The sequence below is a fragment of the Fundulus heteroclitus genome, chromosome 18, assembly GCF_011125445.2.
Source record: "Fundulus heteroclitus isolate FHET01 chromosome 18, MU-UCD_Fhet_4.1, whole genome shotgun sequence".
NCBI classification, from domain to species: domain Eukaryota; kingdom Metazoa; phylum Chordata; class Actinopteri; order Cyprinodontiformes; family Fundulidae; genus Fundulus; species Fundulus heteroclitus.
In genome coordinates, this window is record NC_046378.1 from 27176734 (window position 1) to 27198566 (window position 21833).

Sequence of the window (21833 nt, forward strand, 5' to 3'; positions counted from 1 at the left end):
CCAAGCTTTGAACATTTCTTATAAGTAAAAGAAAATGCCCGACGAGGTGTCCATTATCAGAAATTAATGGCCGACACAGAGGCGTGAACCGTCCGTCGCAAAGCGGAGGACGGTTGCTTCCGCAAAGTCCATTAATTTCTGATAATGGACACCTCGAAGGGCATTATCCCGTTTATACCATGGTCACTTACGAAAGAAATAAATATTAAACCAATTATTAATACTTTTTTGTCATCGTTAAAGTCTTTAAAGTTTTTCACAAGAAGTAGCTGAGAGAACTATTTAATATTTCTTGTTGGGGCGTGTTATCAAAGTAACCAGCATCAACGGTCTTGCTGTTACCAGCTAACGTTTGAGCACCCTGCACCCTGCAGCCAATCAGAATTGAGTATTCACCCAGACCGTGGCATAACACTGTTTAATCTGTCTTCTGAAAATAGAAACATTATGGCTCAACACCAAATCTACCAGTGTGTTGACATCGGCCAAAACTGACAGTCTAGGGGAAAAAAAGAGCATCAGAAAACTGGCCAGGGGGCCTATGGCAACTCTGGAGGGGCTGCAGTGGTCCACAGCTCAGGTGGAAGCCTGTTGACATGATATCTAGAGGAAATCTGGCCTTTCGGAAAAAATGGCAAGAAAAATGTTTTGAAAGAAGGCCATGAGAAGTCGGGCTTTCAGGTTACCCCGGGCCATAAAAGGGGAGCTGGCAAAGATGTTACCCACCAATAATTAACTTTTTGGTCAACCTGGTGCAGAAAGCTAAGTCTATGACTCCACATCATCCTGAATACAGATACAGGCCACATTTTTCAAAATCTAAATCTATGAAAAAAATTAAGAGCCATTGATACTTTTCCTTCCATCTTACAGCTATGCACTCTATACCGGTCTATCGCGCACGTGTCAAACTAAGGTCCGTAGGCCAAAATTTGGGACAACAGTGTAATGCAGTCCAAATAGGTAAATCAAAATATCTGCAGAGACGGTCTCCCAGTAGACAACACATGCACAACTAAGATTACAGATCTCCAAATATGTTGGCATGCGTCAGTCACCTTGGGTCACCCCTACCAACAATGACCAAATGAAAGGTGGAAAACAGGAGCTATCTGGACAGCTGGAAAGCAAAAGATCTGGTCTTAAATGTAAAGGAGATGCAGAAGAAACTTAGCCATCACCAAAGAATATAACAATATTTCAGTAAAAAAAAAAAAAAATCAAGCATGGTCCACAACTTAGTGCAAGTCTATAATTTTGACCCACTGTGTATTTTAATTTGATATCCTTGATCCCATTACATAAAATCCTAATCCCATAAAGCAAACTCAATGACATCATAATATTAAGTGCCATTTTGATCATGTTAAAACCGTTGCAGTTCAGACATTTAGAGGCAAACGCCTCTTAAATCAAGATTTCCCTCATCAGGTTACTCCTCCAATAAGTGGTTCTGACAAAGGCATTTTATTTTGAAAGGCTAACTCGGAACTCCCGTCCCCTCCCCTCAGACGACTTGACGTTTGGTGGCTGGGCTGATGATTTGCTTACTTGAAGCAGGACTGAATTTGGAGCGGGTACTGTGAAATGTGTAAGCATGATGTTGCCTGGATAATCAGCGGAGGACTTTAGAAGACGGAGGTAAGACAAAGCTCTGACAGCTCCTGACTCCCTCGTTTTAGTCTAACTGAAAATCGTTCTCATATATGCAATACTTTTTTTTTGGTGTCTTCTTCATTTTTAAAAAATTATTATTTCTAAATAAACCCAGTTTAGGTCCTATTACAACTAATTCGCGTCATAACAGGAATGGAAATCGGGAACAAGTTTTATTTATGTGTTATTTATTTATTTATTTTTATCCCCCAGACAGATTTTAGTTTTTTTTTTTAGAAAACTTGGGCTGCTCAGAGTCAGTGGTCCATTTCCAGCAAACTGGGTCTGTTATTTTCGGACAGGATGCGCTCTCGCACGCGCGCACCGGAGCGCAGACGGAGAATGAGCGCGCGGACGTCGGGGGCTTCGTTCGTTCGCCTCGGCGTGTTTGGGATAACGAAACGCGGGTTTACGCGTCTGCACCTGATGCTTCTCTGGTGTCAACATCAGCAGAGGTTCGGGCGGCTGAAGTGGTCCGAAGTGTTTGGATTTAGTGAGGGTGTGGGGGGGGCTGGGGGGGGGGATCATTGTAGGGGAGTTTGATAACTTGTTGAAGCGTTAAATGGTCAACGGTGTACGTGCGCTGCGTAGATTAACTAATAATCATCCCCTCTGGGCGTTTGTTCAAATAAATAAATAGAAAAAAAGAAAAAAACAAGCCTACCTGTTGAGAGCAGGGATGTGTGTGAGCAGCTTGACAAATTGAACCGTCACCTCTCAGTATGCAGACGCTATTACGGCGACGTGACCGCTCACAACGAGCCCTCAGACTAATCACCTGCAATGGAAGCCGCTGCTCTGCGCGCATCGACCTGCTGTCTGCCTTTGATTCTTAATTAAAATACATAAACATGGAGGCTGCATCAAATAAGACCTCAGAAGACATCGCTCGGGAGTTCGTGTCTCACCGAATGTGATTAAATATTTAATGTTTTGCTTCAAAAAATATTCCGTTTGATTGAGCTCAGATAAAAGTTTCCATTGGAGGATAATTAACAACCTTTTCATATTGAAAGCAGAGCCGGTCCGAGGATTAATGGGGGCCCTGATCAGAAGGTGAAATGGGGGCTCTTCCAACTAAGATCAGTCAGCTCATCTAATTTTTTGCCATACAGATCTAAAATAACATTTATTCTAGCTGGAAAGCAATATCAGCCACATGACATATTAGCAAAAAAAAAAAAAAGTGTATCATAAGAATCCAAATAAATAAATGCATAACATCCATATAATTTGAGAAAAAGAGGCATTTTAGTGACAGTTTTAAGCAGATATGCATGAATCAGACTTGTCCAAGCAGATGCCAATTTCCTGTTTTCTTTCAGGTAAGACCTACAAATTTAATTTATTGTATCGTCATTATTCTAAGGACTATAACACATATTAGGGAACAATATGCTTCACATTCTCTTAATACTGTTTTAAATTACATTTCAAGAAATTGCAAGATTGTCTCTATTCATGCATCAAACCACCTGCTAAACATTCTGTTGGCTGATGCATTTATAGACCAAAAAAATGGTGGGAAGTATAAGTGCTCATGCATGTAATGTATAGGAAAAACTATATATATATATATATATATATATATATATATATATATATATATATATATATATATATATATATATATATATATTAATATATATATATATATATATCTATATATATATATATATATATATATATATATATATATATATATATATATATTACTGTATTTGACCCACTGATTCCAATCTCATCCATCCTGGAGCTGCGTGAAAATAATGTAGATCATATAAAAAAGTCACAATGCAAGTCTTTTAACATCTCCAAGGACTGTTTTAAATGCAATACATGTTGGCTATAAAAAAATTCAAATGTGAGAAATGAACGTCTTGTTGGCTAATAATAAATCTGTTGGATGGAGACTCAGCAGGAAATGCTCATTCACACCTAACATAGATGACAGTGTCCAGATGCTTAAGGTCACAGAAATTGTTGGATGGGTTGTAATGAGACATAAGAACGAGAGAAGTGAGGAAAACATTGATTTAATGTGAATGATATTAACACCGCAGTTTTAAGAAACATAATATCACCATTACATGTTTTTTTCTAATATTGTGCCGCTCAAGTTCAACCTTAGTTATTGGAGGTTTATCTTTGCTGCTGCCGTTTAAGTGATTACACCAGGTAAAAATGTCAAATATGTATAAAAACAACTACTTTACTAAGATAATAATCTAGTCGATGACAAAATATAATAGGATTTCAGTATTTTTATTTTTTTTTTTCACAAAGTGATCTGGTCAGATGAGACCGAAATTGCAGTTTTTGGCCAACATACTGAAAGTGTGTCACTGAAAACGTTTGAGTCGGTGCCCCACAGCCGCCTGCTTAGCTGTCTTATGCCTTGGGCCAGTTCTGTTGGTAAATCAGGCAGAACTGATCCTCTGTCTTCCCTCCTTCACCCCAAACACAGAGCTACAACCGACCGGAGGCGAGCAAAGAAGGGCGAGGCAGCCACACCTCATGCGTGGGCTCGGCAAAGGCCCGAGTGGACACGGCTCTGACAAACATGGGTGTTCTTCAGCTCAACAACCCCACTCACTCCAGCACGCTCCTGCAGCGAGCCAACCAGATGCGCTTGACCGGCACCCTGTGTGACGTGATCATCACGGTGGACGGCCAGGAGTTCCCCGCGCACCGCACCGTCCTGGCCTGCACCAGCAAGATGTTTGAGATCCTTTTCCACCGCAGCAGTCTGCGCTACGCCCTGGACTTCCTCTCCCCGAAGACCTTCCAGCAGATCCTCGAGTACGCCTACACCGCCTCGCTCCAGGCCACGGCGGAGGACCTGGACGACCTGCTGTACGCCGCCGAGATCCTGGAGATCGAGTACCTGGAGGAGCAGTGCCTGAAGGTGCTCGAGACCATCCAGGCAGAGGAAAGCGAAGAGGCGGCGGTAAGGAATCACGGCTCTGGAGATCACGGCGATCACAGCCGAGCCAGGCACTGGCGGCACATGTTGATGTCCAAGAAGCATTCCCTGCAGGACGGAACAAAGTGCAGCACGCCCACTGCCCTCCACCACCTGGCCCTGTACCACATGACGGAGAGGAGCTCTCCCGGACCGGAGTGCGACGCAGCTCCACAGCTGAGCCCCAAGCCGGACCCCGAGGTCGACATGGAGGGCTCCCAGCGGGCTCGCAACGCGTCCCAGGACCCCTCCCTGGACCCCGGCAGAAGTATCAAATCAGAGCGCATGCAGGTGGACGGCCCTGACGGCTGCGAGGGCAGATCGTCCGGCGCGGGCGAGGCAACGGGCACGTCCGAGCAGCCGAGGGACGAAGGCCCGGGGACGCCCCTCCGAGGCAGCGTGATCACCAGCGCCCGAGAGCTAAACACGGGCCCTGAAGACGGAGGGCAAGCGGCGACAAACACCCTGGACAGTTTTCCCGGGATCGCCGAGAAAGACCTGGCCTCCCTTTACTCCGTGGCGTCCAACCACACAAGAGAAGGCCTGCCGGTGTCCGTGTCGGTGGCCCCGTCTCTGGGCGTGCCGCTGGATCCGAGGGCCTACAGCGGCCTGCTGCACCACGGCCTGCTGCACAGGGAGCTCCTGAGCAGGCTGGGTCAGTTCGCGGCAGGGATGAGGCACGAGGGCCAGACCCAGGGCCAGCAGTGCTGTAGCGAGTGTGGCCTCCAGCTGCACAGCAGACAAGCTGCGGAACAGCACAGGTAAACGAGCACAACACCTCGACTCTTTACATCCTGCCGAAGTTCACTTTAAAACCGAAAGTCCAGACTCAAGTTAAGCATCCGATAATACAAATTACAAGGATGAGAGTTAAAGGATAAATCAGCTTACAGAAAGCAAACGGTGATTTAGAGATAGGCTTGTGATTGTGCGCGTTATTTTTGAAATTTTTAAATTTCTCAATTTTAAAATTGAGATAAGAGAGAGAGAGAGAGACTGTGCTTTTTTGTCTCTCTTGTTGTGTCTCTGCTCTGTCTTCTGTAACCCCAGTCGGTCGAGGCAGATGACCGTTCATACTGAGCCCGGTTCTGCCGGAGGTTTTCCTTCCCGTTAATGGGGAGTTTTTCTTCCCACTGTCGCTTCATGCTTGCTCAGTATAATGGATTGCAGCAAAGCCATGTACAATGCAGACGACCCTCCCTGTAGCTCTACGCTTCTCCAGGAGTGAATGCTGCTTGTCGGGACTTTGAAGGAATCAACTGGTTTCCTTATATAGGACATTTTGACCAATCTGTATAATATGATTGAACTTGATTTTGTAAAGTGCCTTGAGATGACATGTTTCATGATTTGGCGCTATATAAATAAAATTGAATTGAATTGAATTGTTCCTAAACACAGGTCTGTCTTTTCCCCCTGTGAAGTTTAAATACTATGAACCAGAACCTGGAAGGAGCAACAGTAAATATGTAAATTTATTCTGAGGGACACCTGCGCTCATGTCTTGACAGTGGATGTTTTGAATTAGGTCTTTGTTGAATTGGGGGCGGATTGATGTAAAGAGGCCTCGGTGTCACATAACGCTGTTATTTACAAAGCCCCGTTTTTTTTTTTTTTTTTAAATTCCCTTTGATTATCTGCGCAGACGTGTGCCTCGCACAACAGACCGTCTCCCAGGCTATTTGATATGCATTCCTTCGCATTACCGGAGAGAAATCCTCTCAGTGGGGACCGGTGCTGGACGCCTCGGCAGCATGATGGATAACTTCTGCTTCGCGACTCGCTCTCTTGTTGTTGTTGTTTTTTTTCTTCCTCCTATTTGATTATTTTTTGCTTTATTTATGAGCCTGTCGGCTCGTGTTTTGTCATTCTACGCGTAAAACCCACCAACGATTTCAGTGAAAAACTCATTAGCCTGATTGCAGATGCTTCTAATTGTGTGAGATGGGCAGTGTTTGAGTCATCATTAATCATTACCAACACGATGAGCCTTAATATGCTGCTAACCTATGATTAGGATCGCAGCCTTCCCCTGTTCACCCCCGCGGCTGACATCTCAGCTGCGTGCCGCTCCAGAGCTCCACTGAGGAAGAAAGAAAAAAAAAAAAAAAGCATCCTGTGGGATATTTAGTGACAAGCGTTCCTTACTCATGGAGACAGACTGATGTCCGCGGGTTTGAAGGGGCTGCGTTGGTGGCACTGCTCGAGGACGTAATGAAGTTGCTGTAAGTCTGTAACCAGGTCACTGAGCATCCACCTGATCTGCGGACTGACATTTTCCGCCGTTGTCTTGGAATCTCCTGCACCGTTGTAGACGGAGGAGCTAAATACATTCAGATAGTCTGGTCGGAATTCAGCATGCGCAGCAAAGTCTCGTACCGAATCCACAGAAAATGTAGTCAGTGGAAGAAAAGAGTGCAAAATATCTTCAATTTGAAATGGTTAAAACGTCAGTAGATAAAATAATTTGGTTTTTTTTAAACTAAAAAAAAAAGGGTTTGTTGTCGTACTAAAAAGCACAAGTGGTGATTGCCTAATTGAAAAGTAAAAAAAAAAGCACTAATTGGTCTTAGTTTTGCGACAGGAACTATGTGTAATTGTGAAAACGTGAACTAAGGAGTACCACAAGGCTCAATATCAGGTCCCAAACTTTTATATCATAGATGAGTTCTCTGGATCCAATTTGTGCCCATTTTTTTTAACATGCACACGTTTCCATTTCATTTGTTTCCTACCAATAAACCATTTGATATCCATGTACTTAAACCATTTCATAATAGTATTTCCATGAAAAAAGAAAATAATCAAATCTTGTGTGACTCCTGATCAAAATCAAAAGACCTATGAGTGACCTTGTATTATTATTTATCTGAATCACATAGAATTAGACTACTAGTATATTGTAAAATATGAACTTAAATTATTGGTTTTCAAAACTAGTACAAATATATCCCCTGGGAAATACTTGTAACCCAAAAATAAAATTGGGAAAGGAATTACCAAAACTGTATTTACATGTCTCCTGATGGCTCAAGATCAATTGATGCCCTTTAATAAAGTATTTTAGTTATTAAGTCATGGATTGCAAGAAATTTTCCTCAGCTCAATCAGGGTAATCAGGCACATTTTAGTAATCAACACAGACTTTAATAGAGACTCTTAGGGCTAGCAATGAGGCATTCAGACCAAGTTCTATGTTTTTATTTAAATAAAGGTTTCGCAAACCTCATGCTTTCTATTTTCAATGCGGCAGTGCATTTAGAAATGGGGAAATAGACAATTGTCATCTTCTCTCTGGTCTCCCTCAAACCAAAGCTCTGTAGCAGCTGCTTCACAATGCAGCCGCAGAAACGAGGACCAGAAAAGGAGCACAAATCACACCAATTTCAAACTCTCCACATTGGCTTCCTCTTGCATTTTCTCCCTGATTTCAAGTATTTTGGAAATCAGGTCTGTGTCAAACCTGTTCATACATGCCGCTTTTCTCTTGCAAAGTTTTGTGTCCTTATCGATTTCATTATAACTGCTAATACATCTCTATTTTTTTTCACAAATAGCTGAAACTTTTATGTGAATGGTTCCTATCGATAGTTAAAGTTCTTTTCTCCTGTTTTCACACAGATGACTGCATCTCTGCAATAGCTTAATCTCCATAATTATCTAATTTACATCTTATAATTTAACCTTTTTTAGTTTATTTTGACAAATTCTAGTGTTTTTGTTTTATATTAAACCCTGCGTTTTTATCTCCCCTGTGTTACACGTTATAATGAAAAAAGTATTCCGCAAACAGAGTTTGACCGACTCTGCACGGACAAAATAAAATCTAATCTTTACGTCCGAGTTCCTCTCCCGACGCTGTTAATGTGCGCTAAGCGGCGTCTCAGGTTTCTTTTCATTTTAACCACGGCATGTGGGGCTTGAGCGCAGACTCTTTTCAGGCCACGTGCTCGGCTGTAGGGGGGGTGATATGAGGATAACAGTACAGATGCCTTGCATGCTTGGCTTGTGTGTGATATGATATGATAGGTTTTGCTGCTGGCGGAGCTTCAGCAAATCATCTTCTTTTCATTGCAGTCACAGGAAAAGAGTGTGTGCATATTTGCGTGTGTGTGTGTGTGTTTGTGAGAGAGAAAGAGCGAGAGAGAGAGCTTATTCAGTCGGGATGTGACTTTGTGTGCGTGCCCGCTGTCTTGAAGTGCTGGCGGGTGGAGGCACGCGTTTGTCTGCACTCTGAAATTAGCCAGATATCCTATTGTCTGTGTGCTTTTAGCATTCATGCGCTGTGATTCACAACTCCAAAGGCCTCTCAGACTAATGAAGCCGCATTCAGCCAGGGATTCTTGCAGGAATTAAAATACGCTCCTCTTTTTTTTCTGAGGACAATAACGCTTCCAGGTTTTGGGAGGCCTTAAAGAAAAAGGTGCAGAACAGGGCGCAGGCCAGTGGTACGGCTCTCCACAGCAGAATCAGCCCCGGCTGAAAGCGTCAGCACTTCGCTGATTTAATACAACCGCTTTTATTTAAGCTCGCTGTTGCACAAAATATCCCTGATTAAATTACAGTTATGATTTGTTTTATTTTGATGTGTGGTCTTAATTAAGACTTCAGGAGAAACACCAAGTGGTCGCAGCAGTTCTAAGTGCTCTTTAGTTAGTCGTGTAATGAAGTTATTTTAGGTGGTCGATAAGTCATCGCTAACTGTGGTTTTTGACACGGTTACCTTAATAAGAGTTAGGTACGCCTTTAGTTTCCACACAAATTACCCTCTGTGTTTTGTGCAACAGGAAATACTTCCAAACCAGAAGAATTAGTTTCTCTTGTAGGAGAGGGAATAACTTAAGAGGCCGCTTTCAGCCAGCTGGCTGGCTGTGGCAATCGAAATGTGGGGGAGGGGCAGTACCGCCTGACTCATCTTCTGTTTAGCCCAAGAAGATTACGGTCACGCTGGCACTTTCTCTGGTTTCTCATTAAAAAGGACTTTAAAAATTACAGGAAAAGTGCTTGGTGAAAAGTTTCAGTTTGAAAAAAGAAACGTTTAAAAATGATCCGCATACCTCGATACCAGCAACGTGTGATCCCTGCTGTGCTGAAAGGAAATCTGGTCATAGCTCTCTACCAGGGGGTCGGTCATCTTGTTCTGATATAAGGTCACCGTCTCTCCTATTTCACAAACCTCAAATGTCCTAATGGGTTTAGAACCTGCCTGGACAAATGGCATTATGTAAAACCTTCAGAAAAGGTACAATTGGATCCAATGAAACCTGGAATGAGCACATGTATGATTATTAATCACTATAACTTATATAAAAAAAAACTCAACCTACTTTTAAGAGTAACACTGCAACTTTAATAAAATAGTAGCTCATTAATTAGGCTATCTACTCGGGTATCTAACCTGCGGTTGGCGGCTTTACAGCAATGCCGTTTGTAGCTTGCCAGCTGTAGTTTCAAAATAGCGTTACCTTATTAGAGCTGATGGGTCGGTCCGGTGTTACTTTCTACACCGTGACTCTTTCAGTTTTCACAGTGTACTTTATTTAGTTGCAGCCATACTGTTTTTGAGGACTTACAGTCACAGTTCCCGTCATCTCCAATCATTTCAGTTTCTGTCCACCAAGTCTTTCAATTTAGTCGATTAGATAGAAGTTTACTGTAGATTTAGCCTAAAATATGACTTTACAGAAAAATGCCTTTTTAGGCCCTCCTGATCGTTACTCCTAGGTATTTAGATTTATTTATTTTTTCCTATTTATGCAATCTTCATTCAGAGCAAGTATTAAGTCTCATCGGTTTCTCTTTCCAACTTTCAACAGGATAAAAAATATTCATCTTCGTTGAACTTTTTAATCAAATTTCTACATTTTCAATTAACATATTAATCATTTAGATCATGCTGGACAACTTTGTTTTTTGTGTGTGTGTGTGTGTGTGTGTGTGTGTGTGGAATTAACATCCTGTAAAAAGCGGCGTTGAAGAAAAGGTTTCAATCAATGACACACACATTAACTCTGCTGTGTTTTCTGGCTGCTGACATGTTCCCAAATAGATGAATTTGTTTCTCTTGTAAGCGGGAAAACAGTATAATAGCCTTCTTTCTGCAAGCTGACCAGCAGTGTGCAGCATCACGATCATGGCAAGACTTTTTTTTTTGTTTTAGCAGGTTTTCAAACAGTTTCAAACCTTGTCACGCCTTCGTACCGCTCACCGTCTCTCGCCTAGAGCGGGGAACGCAGTCTGGCTAAACGCAGTCAGTCACTTTTTTTCCCCCGCTGATCAATGAGCGCCGTCCCCCGTGAAATAAATGCAATTTTTTTTTTTTTTACAAGTGTCTTCTCGCTGCATTCTCTTCTCCATTAACGCTCTCACATCAGTGTTGATTCCTTTCACAGGAGGCTTCATAATGAGGAGAAGGGCAACAGCTGTGAATACTGTGGCAAACACTTCCAGGACAGCATGCGGCTCAGGATGCACATGCTGTCTCACTCAGGTATTTAGTAACTCTCACACACTCATCTCAGAGCACTCGCTGTAGATCAGCGCTCTTGATACAGTGGTTGCGGCCTTTCAGATGCACCTGTTCCCCCCCCACACCCCCCCACCCCCTCCTTCGCTCCTCCCAGTGCTGCTCCGCTTGGATCACGCTCTCTTTCCCCCCCATTGAGGTCTACGTCCCTCTGCTCTCCTCCTGTGTTTTTTTTGGTGTGTTTTTTTTTTTTCCTGTTTGTTTTTGGAGAGAACGGCAACTCGCCAGCTCTGCCCCTTCTGAGTGATGACATCATGAGCTGCCGGCAGGCCTGGGTGTTCTGCCAGCGTTTCCGAAGCGTGTGTGATGGCTCGCTCGCTCGCAGATGTGTGTCCAGGAACACACTGTACCCAAATGCAGACTTAATCAGACCTGACTGCTCTCCCAGCTACTTTATCCAAAACAGAGAAAGAGGAGGGGTGGGGTGGGGGGGGGGGGGGGCAGAGGGGAGGAGGGATCAGAGACTAAAAAATGAAACTAAAAATACAAAGCTCAGTTTGAATATGTGTAGAGACAAGGCAGAGTCCCTGTCCTCTCCGCCTGCTCTCTGAGGATTGTTCAGGAATGGCACGCTGCTGACAGATGAGAGGGAATCTGCTCCTTTAAACTTCACCTGAGTCTTCCTGTTTCCCACCCCCCACCCCCCCCCCCCACCCCACCCCCAAAACCCCTCTGCACAGCCCTGAACACACACATTGTTTTGCATCACTCTCAGACCTTCACAGCATGCTTTGATTTTCAATTCTCACTGACATCCATAACAGCAGCACCTTTAACCAAATTTGAATTTTTGCATAAACTGTCCCCATCCGACGTGTCAACCCCATAATACTAGAAGGAGGGAGGGAGGGAGGGAGGGAGGGAGGGAGGTGGGGGTGAAAAAGAGAGAGATAGATGTGGATCTCATTTCTTTGTCACTGTGTATTTCAGTATAGCAGCCTCAGATCCTGCTGGTTGCTAAGGAGCGAGTGCTCCGCCGCTCTAATGGGCTGATTTGGTATTCAGCTCGATGCTGGCTCTTATTTTGGTATGCCAGACAAAGTGTTTTGATGGAGGACGATTGCAGCCGCGTCTGGAGACAGTTTGATGGTTTATGGATGAGAGCACACTCCGTGCCTTTGACTGCACAAGACAATGCACTATGTTCTCCTCTTCCCTTATCACACAATCTCGCAGAGCAGAACACACCGGGCTGGACAGCGTCAAACAACATCAGGATCTACGACGCTTAACTCCACCGTTACTGCCGCTGCACAACACTGTTCTCAATGCAAGTTTTATTTTTATATTCCGCAAGACAAAATGAACCAGAACGGGTTTTCAGAACTGAACAGATTGAGGGTATTTTTTATTTTTTTTTTTTTTTGTTATTTGCGTGCAGCTCTGGGAACAGTGGTGCACTGTCTGTGCACAGAGTTGAAAGAGGACCACATTTAGGCTGTAGTGCTCAGAGTTCCCAAAGCTTGTGGGTGTTTTAATGAGTCATTTTAACTTCATTTAAAGCCAGCTGAGCAGAAAATAGATCAGTGAATGAGCCCTGGGCCAGTATGGATCTGCAACCGATTTACATCTCAGTGAGAGCCAACCCACATCCAAACAGCTGCGTGCAAGAGAGACAGCCAGGGAGAGACGGAGAAATTGTGTGCGACTGTGCGTGTGTGCGCGTCGGTGCCCATATTAGTCCGACGTGTCTGTCAGTGCAGGTGTGAGGTGAGTGCAGAACAAGAATTGAATGTTTCTGTAAGCTGTCTGCATACTCGTCCCCTTTCATGTCTGTATCAGAATAGGCAAGGGCGTTCCAAAGGTGACCTGAAGTTACAGTGCGCTGGGATTTGGGATGTTGACTCTGAAGTGTCCTTTTTTTTTTACATTTTTTTATTTTTTTGAGATAAAGGGATGTGCCGCAGGCGGGAAGCGTCTGCTGTACAGAGAACACCCGGTCCTTCTGTGGCCTCTCGGGCAGACAGTCTGCTCACTGTTCAGAGACTGATAACAGGCCACGGTAAATAAAACTCTTCAGCTCTGCTCTTTTCTTTCTTTTTTCTTTTTTGTGAGGAAGAAGAAAAAGAAAGGCCGTTACAACCCCCCCCCCCCCTGCCCTGTTATGCGTTTATGCCGCTGTCCTGTACGCCATTGTGCCATTGTGCGCATTTACTTCCTTTGCTAAACACCAGACGAGCACAGACAAGCAATCCTCTGGTGACTCCTCTACCTCTATTTCCCCCGTTTTCACTAAACTAGGGTTCCTGGCGGCACCTTAAAGGACGGCGCCTTCCAAAAGTGTTCTTTTCTTGTGCAATTTGTCACAAATCTGGCTTTTGTAGAAGCATGGAAAGAAGAAAAGCATAGTTGAAAGAAGGATATAAGAAGCACAATTTCTATCTTGCCACAAGCCACATAAGGCATACAGAAAATGTCAAACAGGTGCTCTGGTCAGTAGAGATCAATTATGTTTTTTTTTTACCCAAAAGCATGGATCTTATGTGGTGGAAACTTTTAGTTGCACATTACCCTGAAGAAGCCATCGTCACGGGCAAGCATGGTGGTGTCTTTATGCTGTGGGGATGCTTTTAGGCCAGAGAAGCGGATTTAGACCTGATGGGAAGATGGATTTAGCTAAATACAGGCTGCAAAAGATTTAACACTGGTTCACTTTCCGACAGTTAATGTCAAAGCCAGTTAATGTTAGAGTGGCCTAGTCAAAGTCCAAAACTACCACACCTTAATGGTGAGATACTTTTCCAAAACAAGCTTCATGTGTACACAAGGTTCTACACTTCTCTCCCTGTATTATCTGCCCTTTTTTCATGTTTTATTTGATGATCCACGGACCCAGAATTTATTGTTGACATCAGAAATGTTTTTATCTAGACAAGCACACGGATCTAAAAACTGAAAAATCTCAGAAATCGCATCTTGACAAGTATGCGGTTTGAAAATGGAACTTGCACAATAACCCTGTTTAGGTTCTTAAAACACAGACACAGATGTTTGCTGATTTCTGATTGGTTTGATGTCACCTACAGCTCCTGCAGAAGCGCTGGTGTGCGATCAGTGTGGAGCCACGTTCTCCTCAGAGGATGCTCTGGAGGCCCACAGGCAAACGCACACAGGTATTTACCCAAAACAACATTATGTTTAACCTGGAGAGAGAGCGTGCATTCAAGCTGTTGAGTAAGCCGTGACTCTGACACTCGCGATCACGAGTCTAAACTTGCTTGTCATGCTGGCTGGGTTAAACTGTTCCTGTCATGATCCTCCATAATTTATCAACAGGGAGGTGGGAGACCTCTCACATATCACCCACTAATATTTCCTGGCATAGGAGCCCACCGCATGCCACTTTGCCACTGCCAGAGCTGCACAGCGCCAGTGTTACAGTTTCACAGGCATAGTATCCACACCTTTAAAATTATTTACCTGACACCCATACATGTTTTGAAATGGTATATTATATTCTATTGCATGATATATTGCATCAGAGGTCATCTGGTAATAAGGGTTATAGAATTTATGGGTTATTTTGGTGCAACAATTTTGGGTTTGCTTTGTGCTGCCATGTTTTCTTGTAGACTGCAGGTTGTTTTTCTTTTTTAACAGTTGTATAATTTTTAGTTTTTGTAATTTAATACCTGAGTTTTATTTATTTTATTTTTTTGGGTGGGGTGGGGTGGGGGGTGGGCATATATTCATAGTTTACTGTAAGGAGATTTGGTCATGAAGCTCCCATATCAGATTATGACTCCTTAAAAATAGATTTTAGCAAGTTTTATTTTATTATTATTTATTATTTATTGATTCATATGTGTTATTCAAGTACTTAACGCTTGTATACCAGTTAATATCTTTGGTTAAAAGATAAAGAAAAGAAAAGTTTTACTATGATTAGAACCTTTTTGAAGTATTGTACTCTTCCCTGACATAAATTAGTATATTAATCAATTATTAAAGTTTTTTTAAGCTGAGCGAAAGTGGTGGGGATGAATGTAAGAGAGAGTAATGAGGAAAATAGGGATTTTACGTGGTGTTCAATAATCATTTTAAAATGTCCCACTTTTCTAAAACTGTGAACACCTAATGAGGCACTTCATGTTTTTTAATCAAAATGATATGCAGAAAAGAATACAAACCAATGAAAATATTTGCATGGAGTAGAAAACCATTTAACATAGGATGAAAGAAAAAAAAAACAAATTAAAATAAAACAAAAAATGAAAGCAAAAAAAACACCATAAAAATAACTCTTACAGCTTGGTGCTTAAATTTTACCTTAATCATCTACCGAAAAAAAAAACACCTGAATATTGTGGCATAACGCTGGTAAAAAAAAAAAAAAGAAGCTCATTCACCAGCTTTCTTCTTCAAACCTTGGGGACCTTCAACAGATAACTACCCTGAGAACACAGCGCGTGCATCACAGTCGTGTTTTAGCTTCTCTCGACAAGTAAACATCATTTTTGTTTCGAGTGCATGAAGTAGCAGAAAGCTTTTAGACGACTGCCTCCTGACAGCAGCCACACAAGCTTCAAGTCTAACTGTGTCAGGCCATTTTGAAGTAGGACAGTCATTTACTACTGTAAATCCTCCACGGTGAAAGGAAACCACGTAAAATAGTAAAAAAAAATCTGACCCTACGGAGCCAACTACATACAAAGAAAACCTCAAAAAGAGAGTGGGCCAAGTACAGACCCCCCTAAGGAACTTCTTGGATAATAGTGCAAAATTCAGAGAATGTCTCATTATATAAGAAACCGTTTTTCTTGACCACTGAGGTCTCTAATCTGAGATCCCAAAACAATTTGGATGTTATTGGACAGGGAGTTAGGTATGAGTTGCTGAATTGAGCCGTAGCTTTTTTCGGGGGTTTTTAATCTTGTTTAGCTTCCTAATATTTAAATAACTCACGTACAGAAGCTAAAAAAAAAAGTAAGGAATCAGAATAGAAAGACAGATAATGAAAACAAAGACACAGTTGGTGAGCACTTCGATCTAGGGTCTTTCTTTCCACATTAGAATGGTAATTTTTATGATTAGAGTAGACAGAAACGCTTATCTGCAGACAATGACTTTTTTTTTTTTTTGCTATGGATTATACTACATTTCCAATTTATGTTCTGTATTATTAACTTTTTCCCTCGTTATTTCTATGATCACAGACTTCAGTTTCATTCCGCTTTCTCCTAAATGTTTGCATGCGAACCAAACTGTGGTTTTTATCGTCAGACGCCGCGTGCGGGCCAACAGTGTCCGAATCCACACCTTTTCCACAACTGTCAGAGAAAGGCGATAACCCCTCTGAGGAGCATTGGCACGTAACTGTAACTCCAGGTGGCACACGCAGTATGAATACTTAATGGATGCGGACATGGAGGGGTGTTAACGATGCCCAGAAGTTTCTACCAGCATCTCTCCCCGGTTGTAAACACCCAGAGCTCAGTTTCAGCTTGGCAGCGGACCGGGCGCAGGGGTACAGGAGGGAATTACTCCGTTATTTTGTCATGAGCTTGACTCGGTCTGCTGTGACGCACTCCCACGGGCATATGACATGAGCCACAGGTAACTTAATCAGCTCTGATCTGTGGAGGTTATAAATGGAAATGCTCCGGTTTACCACGCAAATCTGTTTCGTTTCTTCCTAAAACACACTAAATCTTTCAGGGGGGGTGGGGGGGGGGGGATCAAACAGTGCCTGCTTTAATTTACCATGTGACTTACCCAGTGAGCCAAATGAGTTTCCTCCGAGCAGATTAACACTTGTCAGGCCTCAGCAGCTGCAGCGCTGTCCGTGTCCTCCGGAGGGGAAATTTCCCTACTTTTTTGGAGACCTTAATCTGAGGCAATTAGGTAATTCTGGCAGCGACATTAGTTTACAGTGAAAGTCTCTTTATCCCTTCGAATATGTCAGAGGTGAACGGGCCGTGGGCTGCTGAAGTTAGAGATCAAAGAGAGGAAGGGAGGGCTGCATGTGTGCGTGGTGTCCTCGGGGCAGAGGCATTGCTGCTGGTGTTGGGTGCCAGGAGTAAGAGGGAAAACAACATCATGTGCTGCTGTTTACTCCTCACCACAGCACTGTCATCGTCTCCTCTGACCTACTTGTCAGTGCCCAAAATAAAAGAATGGATCTGTCTCCGAACCGCTCTCACAACAAAAGCGTTTGTTTCATCACGGCCGGGCGAGGCTCCGGGGGCTCCCGAGCTCGCAGGTTTTTTCGGAAAAAACCCAGAGACTCCGGTTTTTATCCGCGGTGCACATAAAAATTGACTGTTGGTTCAAAGCGTCGCTGGCTGACCATTTAGCCACCTTGCCTTTAGGAACAGGCCATATAAGAGTGCTGCCTTTGTGTACTCACAGCAGCTGTGCTGTTTCCACACATTACAGGCTGCCTCATCAAGTGAATAATATTACCTTCTGCCCGAACCCTAATTAAACACTCCTGTAGTCTATTCAGATACAGCCAAGGGTTTCTAATGCATCCTTTTTAATGCAGACCTTTTAGCTCGCCTAATTGCGCGTCCGTCACCACTCTGCACCCTACTGGTAATACTCGGTTTTAATTCGAATAAGCCTCAGACTGAACCGCACTGGGTTCTGTTTGGCCATTATGCCTCCGGTTATTTATTTCCAGCAGGACAGGCCTGTCATATCATGTAAAAGCGAAGCACCGAGGCCGGTGCAGAATATTTAAAACGTTCTAGGAATCGAGGCGAGCGAAGCTGTTGCGTGACCCCAATGAACCGGACCGTGGAATGGTGCTTAAATGCGAGCGACGCATCTCTTGTTGCATTAATTATTGAGACGGTTGTTCGTCACTCGGGTAGATTAGCAGTCTACTGATAAGCACCCGGGGTTGTTTAAGGTACTGTAGCTCTGTGTGTATGTGTGTGTATATGAGTGTGTGTGTGTATGAGTGTGAGGCAGATCTCAGTGCATGAGCACATACAGTAAGCATGAATGCACATGGGTCATGTGAGGACTGGGACATAATGTAGCCTGTATTACTGTATGTTTAACTGGGTGACAGAGCAGACATGAGCCAGCACGCGGTGCATGTAGCTGAGCAGAGCTTGGTTTACAGTCCTGTCCCCCTGCATGCTGGTGAACATGTCAACACTGATGCCATCACAAACTTCTAGTTTTAAAGGCAGCCTGAGAGTTTTTTTTTTTTTTCTTTAATTAAAATTCATGGACATTTCCATTAAAATACCAAATTAAAAAGCATGTATTAAAAATTGCACACAGACACAGACACATTTGTTGCAATCCCAGGTAAAGATATTTAAAGTGCCTAAAAAGAAGATTGGTTATAATTGCAGTAGCATATCACACTGAAAATCGGGTTTTTAATTCACCTGGATTTATTTCGTTTGGTGTAAGGTCATTACCTGACTCCGCCAGATAGATTTGCTCCGCATATCCATCTGGAAACCTTCCGTTGAAGTAACTTTGGGAAGGGGCGAAAATACTGGTCAGCTGATTGGCCTATGTTGGTGATAGACGGGCCAAATGAACCAATCAGATTCGTTGTCGCTCTGTTACGAGCGACGACGAAAACACAACCACAAGCCAAGCTACTCTTGCTGCTGCAGGTAAAGGCTCGTTAGCTCAGCAAAGAAATACTCTGTAATTCCGATAAAACTTGCTCGATAGCCACGCTAACGCTAGTTTCATCGGCTGAAACCGCCATGTTGTTTAGCCTGAACTGACGCGCTTCCCGTTGCGTCACACCTCAACCCGCCTCAAAGCCAACGCTGATTGGACGTTCGTTTGGTGAACGGCTCCAAATTTTCTTTAACGGAGAGTAGCCAGACTGATCTGCGAGTGAAATCTTGAAAGCTCGCGAGATCAGGATGGTCTCACGAGGCTAGTAAGGTCACACATTGAAGGTAGAGTCGGCGATTTTTTTCCAGAAGTTTCCCCAAGTCCCTTTCTGAATAACTGCGCATGCGGCAAGACCATCTTACCTGCTACCTTCCACTCCTAAGGGGGATCGCGTGGAAGAATCTCCCAAATCCACTCTGGTCTTATTTCTTTCTACTGAAGCCTTCCTCTTCTTCTCATAAACTTATACGCGGTTTGCTTCTTGCGACTGAAAGTCATGTTCAAAGTTTACAGTGTGAGCAGCGGAGCTACAATGAACGGCTAACACCGAAGCTAACCGCTAGGCTAACCGGATACTTAAACACTAGAAGGGCACATGCGCAGCTAGCAAGCAGATACTAACAAGGAACGTGCACGCACAGTGGCGTTACGGGAGCACATCAGAATGACTGGACAAAATAGATAAGGGGATACCCCCAGAACCTGAGGGACAGAGGGGGGTGAGAGCAGGATCAAAACTCCATTTTACCCAATATAACAAAAAGTGTTTCTGAACAGGATCACCAACTATAGCTTTAAGAAATAACTGCTCTCAAAATCCATAGGGGCAGAATTATTGGCACCCCTGCTGTAATCCATTCACTTTTCATATAATAATGTCTGGTTGGAGTATACGCAGAGTAAGGGACCTTTGACCATTCTACTCTGGACAATCTCTCCAGACCTGTGGTTCTCAAACTGTGGTACTAATACCACTACTTGGATTCCGGTAGTTAGTTTTATGAAAAATAAACTAATAAAATCCTGTAATGGAGAACAAAGTGGCAACATCCAAAGAGATGACTTGTTCAAGGTCATTGATCTTTATTTGGAACATATCAAAAGGCAAAGGTGTGGAGGATAATTTCCACTCTAACTCCCAGAACGAAATAAAGCTCCTTATATTTATGATCCATTTAGCTCTGCAGTCAGAACATAATTCTCAGACTGACTGTATTCCAGTTGCAGGTTTGAAAACAGGTGGGATTTACAAATTGAAATGTTTAGTGAGCAGGTTTTTTAATATTAACAATGCATTCTCCAAAGGAGGTTATATGTTTCTGTGTGTATGACAGATTTAAAAAGAAACATTGTCAAAACTGCAAATCAACCCTTTTTCAGCCATATTGAATTTTATGAGGTATCGGTTAAACACAAAACTCCAACTTCTCTACTTAAATTTTGCAAGTTTGTCTAATTTCTTATAATTGTGGCAGCTTTATACTTGAAATTTCAACTTCTGTAAAATCATAAGACAAATACAAAAATCGAAAACATGTAATTGTTGAACAACTGTTTTTTATAAAAGTCTGTCAAAATACTGCTGCACAAAATGTTTAAGAACCATTGCTCAGATCCCTGGGTCCTCTCCTTAGAGATGCACTGATCAGAGTTTTGTGGCTGATCTCTGCTTTTCAGAGAGGCTTTGACTTGCCAATATGGATTTTAGCTGATTCTGTATTCAAATTTGTTTGTTTGGTTTTTTTGGCATTCCTTCCCTGGCTGGTCAGTGTTTATATTAGGAGGAGAAGCCAACATTTTATCTGTGAAAGAATAGTGATTGTAAAACAGTTTTATTTGTCTTTAGCGTTGCATGCTAGCGGCGCGCATGATTAGCATTACTAACTCTAAACAGTTTGTGTATTATTTTCCTAACAATGTAAATCCCTATATTGACTGTTAGATTTTCAAAATGCTGCCAGCATTTTCCAATCATGTTTCACAACAGACATAAGTTGACAACTTATATGAATTCAACTCATAGCAAAACATAGATAATTTAGATGTTATACATTTGTTTTCTCTGATAGAGGCCTTGCTCATAATTTGATATATTTTTATCTGAAAGAGGGCATGATGCAGTGTGCTCTAACAAGACCTATATCACCAGTTCTAACAGATGATTTGAGGTAGTTTTTCCACATATTTATCCTGTGAAGGTTGACAACAAGCTAAATCTGACCAAACACATGGTTCCAGAGTTTAGCAAATTTTACATTTGTTTTTGTAATGGTAGGATGATTTTTTTTTTGTTGTTTTTCCCCCTGGCTTTACTTCCAAACAGCAAGCTGTGTTGTTGATAGTGTCTAATGGTTGTTACCATCCTCATCTATGTGCACGGTGGCCAGATAAATCTTCCGCTTCAAGGCATCTACAGGGAAACTAAAAGTAATCAATTACTAAAAAGCTTTAAAAACTGTTAACTATTCAAAGTAAAGTACACTTTAGAAGATTAATGTGAAAAACAATTATTTCTTAACATGGGTTTTCCCCTAAGTGAATAAATGTACTCAAACAAAAGTAGGATCTTTCAAAAATGATGCTGCTGTATACAATTAAAAGCCATTTTAACCTTTAACAGGAGCCCCTATTTAATATTTCACAGTCTTTATAATCATCAAATATTTCAACCAACATCCAAATAACTGAGTTAAAATACCAGATTTAATTGATGGGCTCCAAACACGAATGCTAAGAAGAATTTACACCGATTTGTGGTCATTGCTGATACAAACCTTTTGTTCAATCCGTGGTGAGGTTTTGCTCCCAGATTCTCAGGGTGGGAAACCTTTGTTTGCTGCTTGAAAAGAAACAGGCTGCGCCTATTTGTGAATGAAGGGATTAGCTCGAACACTTCACCCCAACAAGGACCATGATCCTATCTGGTTGCCTGGACACATGGTTTTTGTTTCTTAGGCAGCGTGAGAGCTGGGCCGGCTCCCTACCTCAGCTGGACTAAATTAAGTGGCAAATGTAAAGAGGCAGAGCGGCTAAAATCGTGAGCGGAGGCACCATCCTGATGGAGCTATGCTGGAACTCCGTTAGAAC

General features: G+C 42.7%; 1 protein-coding gene across 1 annotated transcript in view; it reads left to right on the forward strand.

Moving 5' to 3' along the window:
* Positions 1 to 1534: 1534 nt before the first annotated feature.
* The window catches only part of zbtb16b (zinc finger and BTB domain containing 16b), a 36058-nt gene continuing 15759 nt past the window's right edge, over positions 1535 to 21833 (forward strand). The window contains exons 1-4 of the mRNA XM_012882052.3: positions 1535 to 1641; positions 4124 to 5382; positions 11014 to 11111; positions 14174 to 14260. Coding sequence (XP_012737506.2) covers positions 4220 to 5382; positions 11014 to 11111; positions 14174 to 14260 — 1348 coding nt within the window. The 5' untranslated portion in view covers positions 1535 to 1641; positions 4124 to 4219. The remainder of the gene's footprint in view (positions 1642 to 4123; positions 5383 to 11013; positions 11112 to 14173; positions 14261 to 21833) is intronic.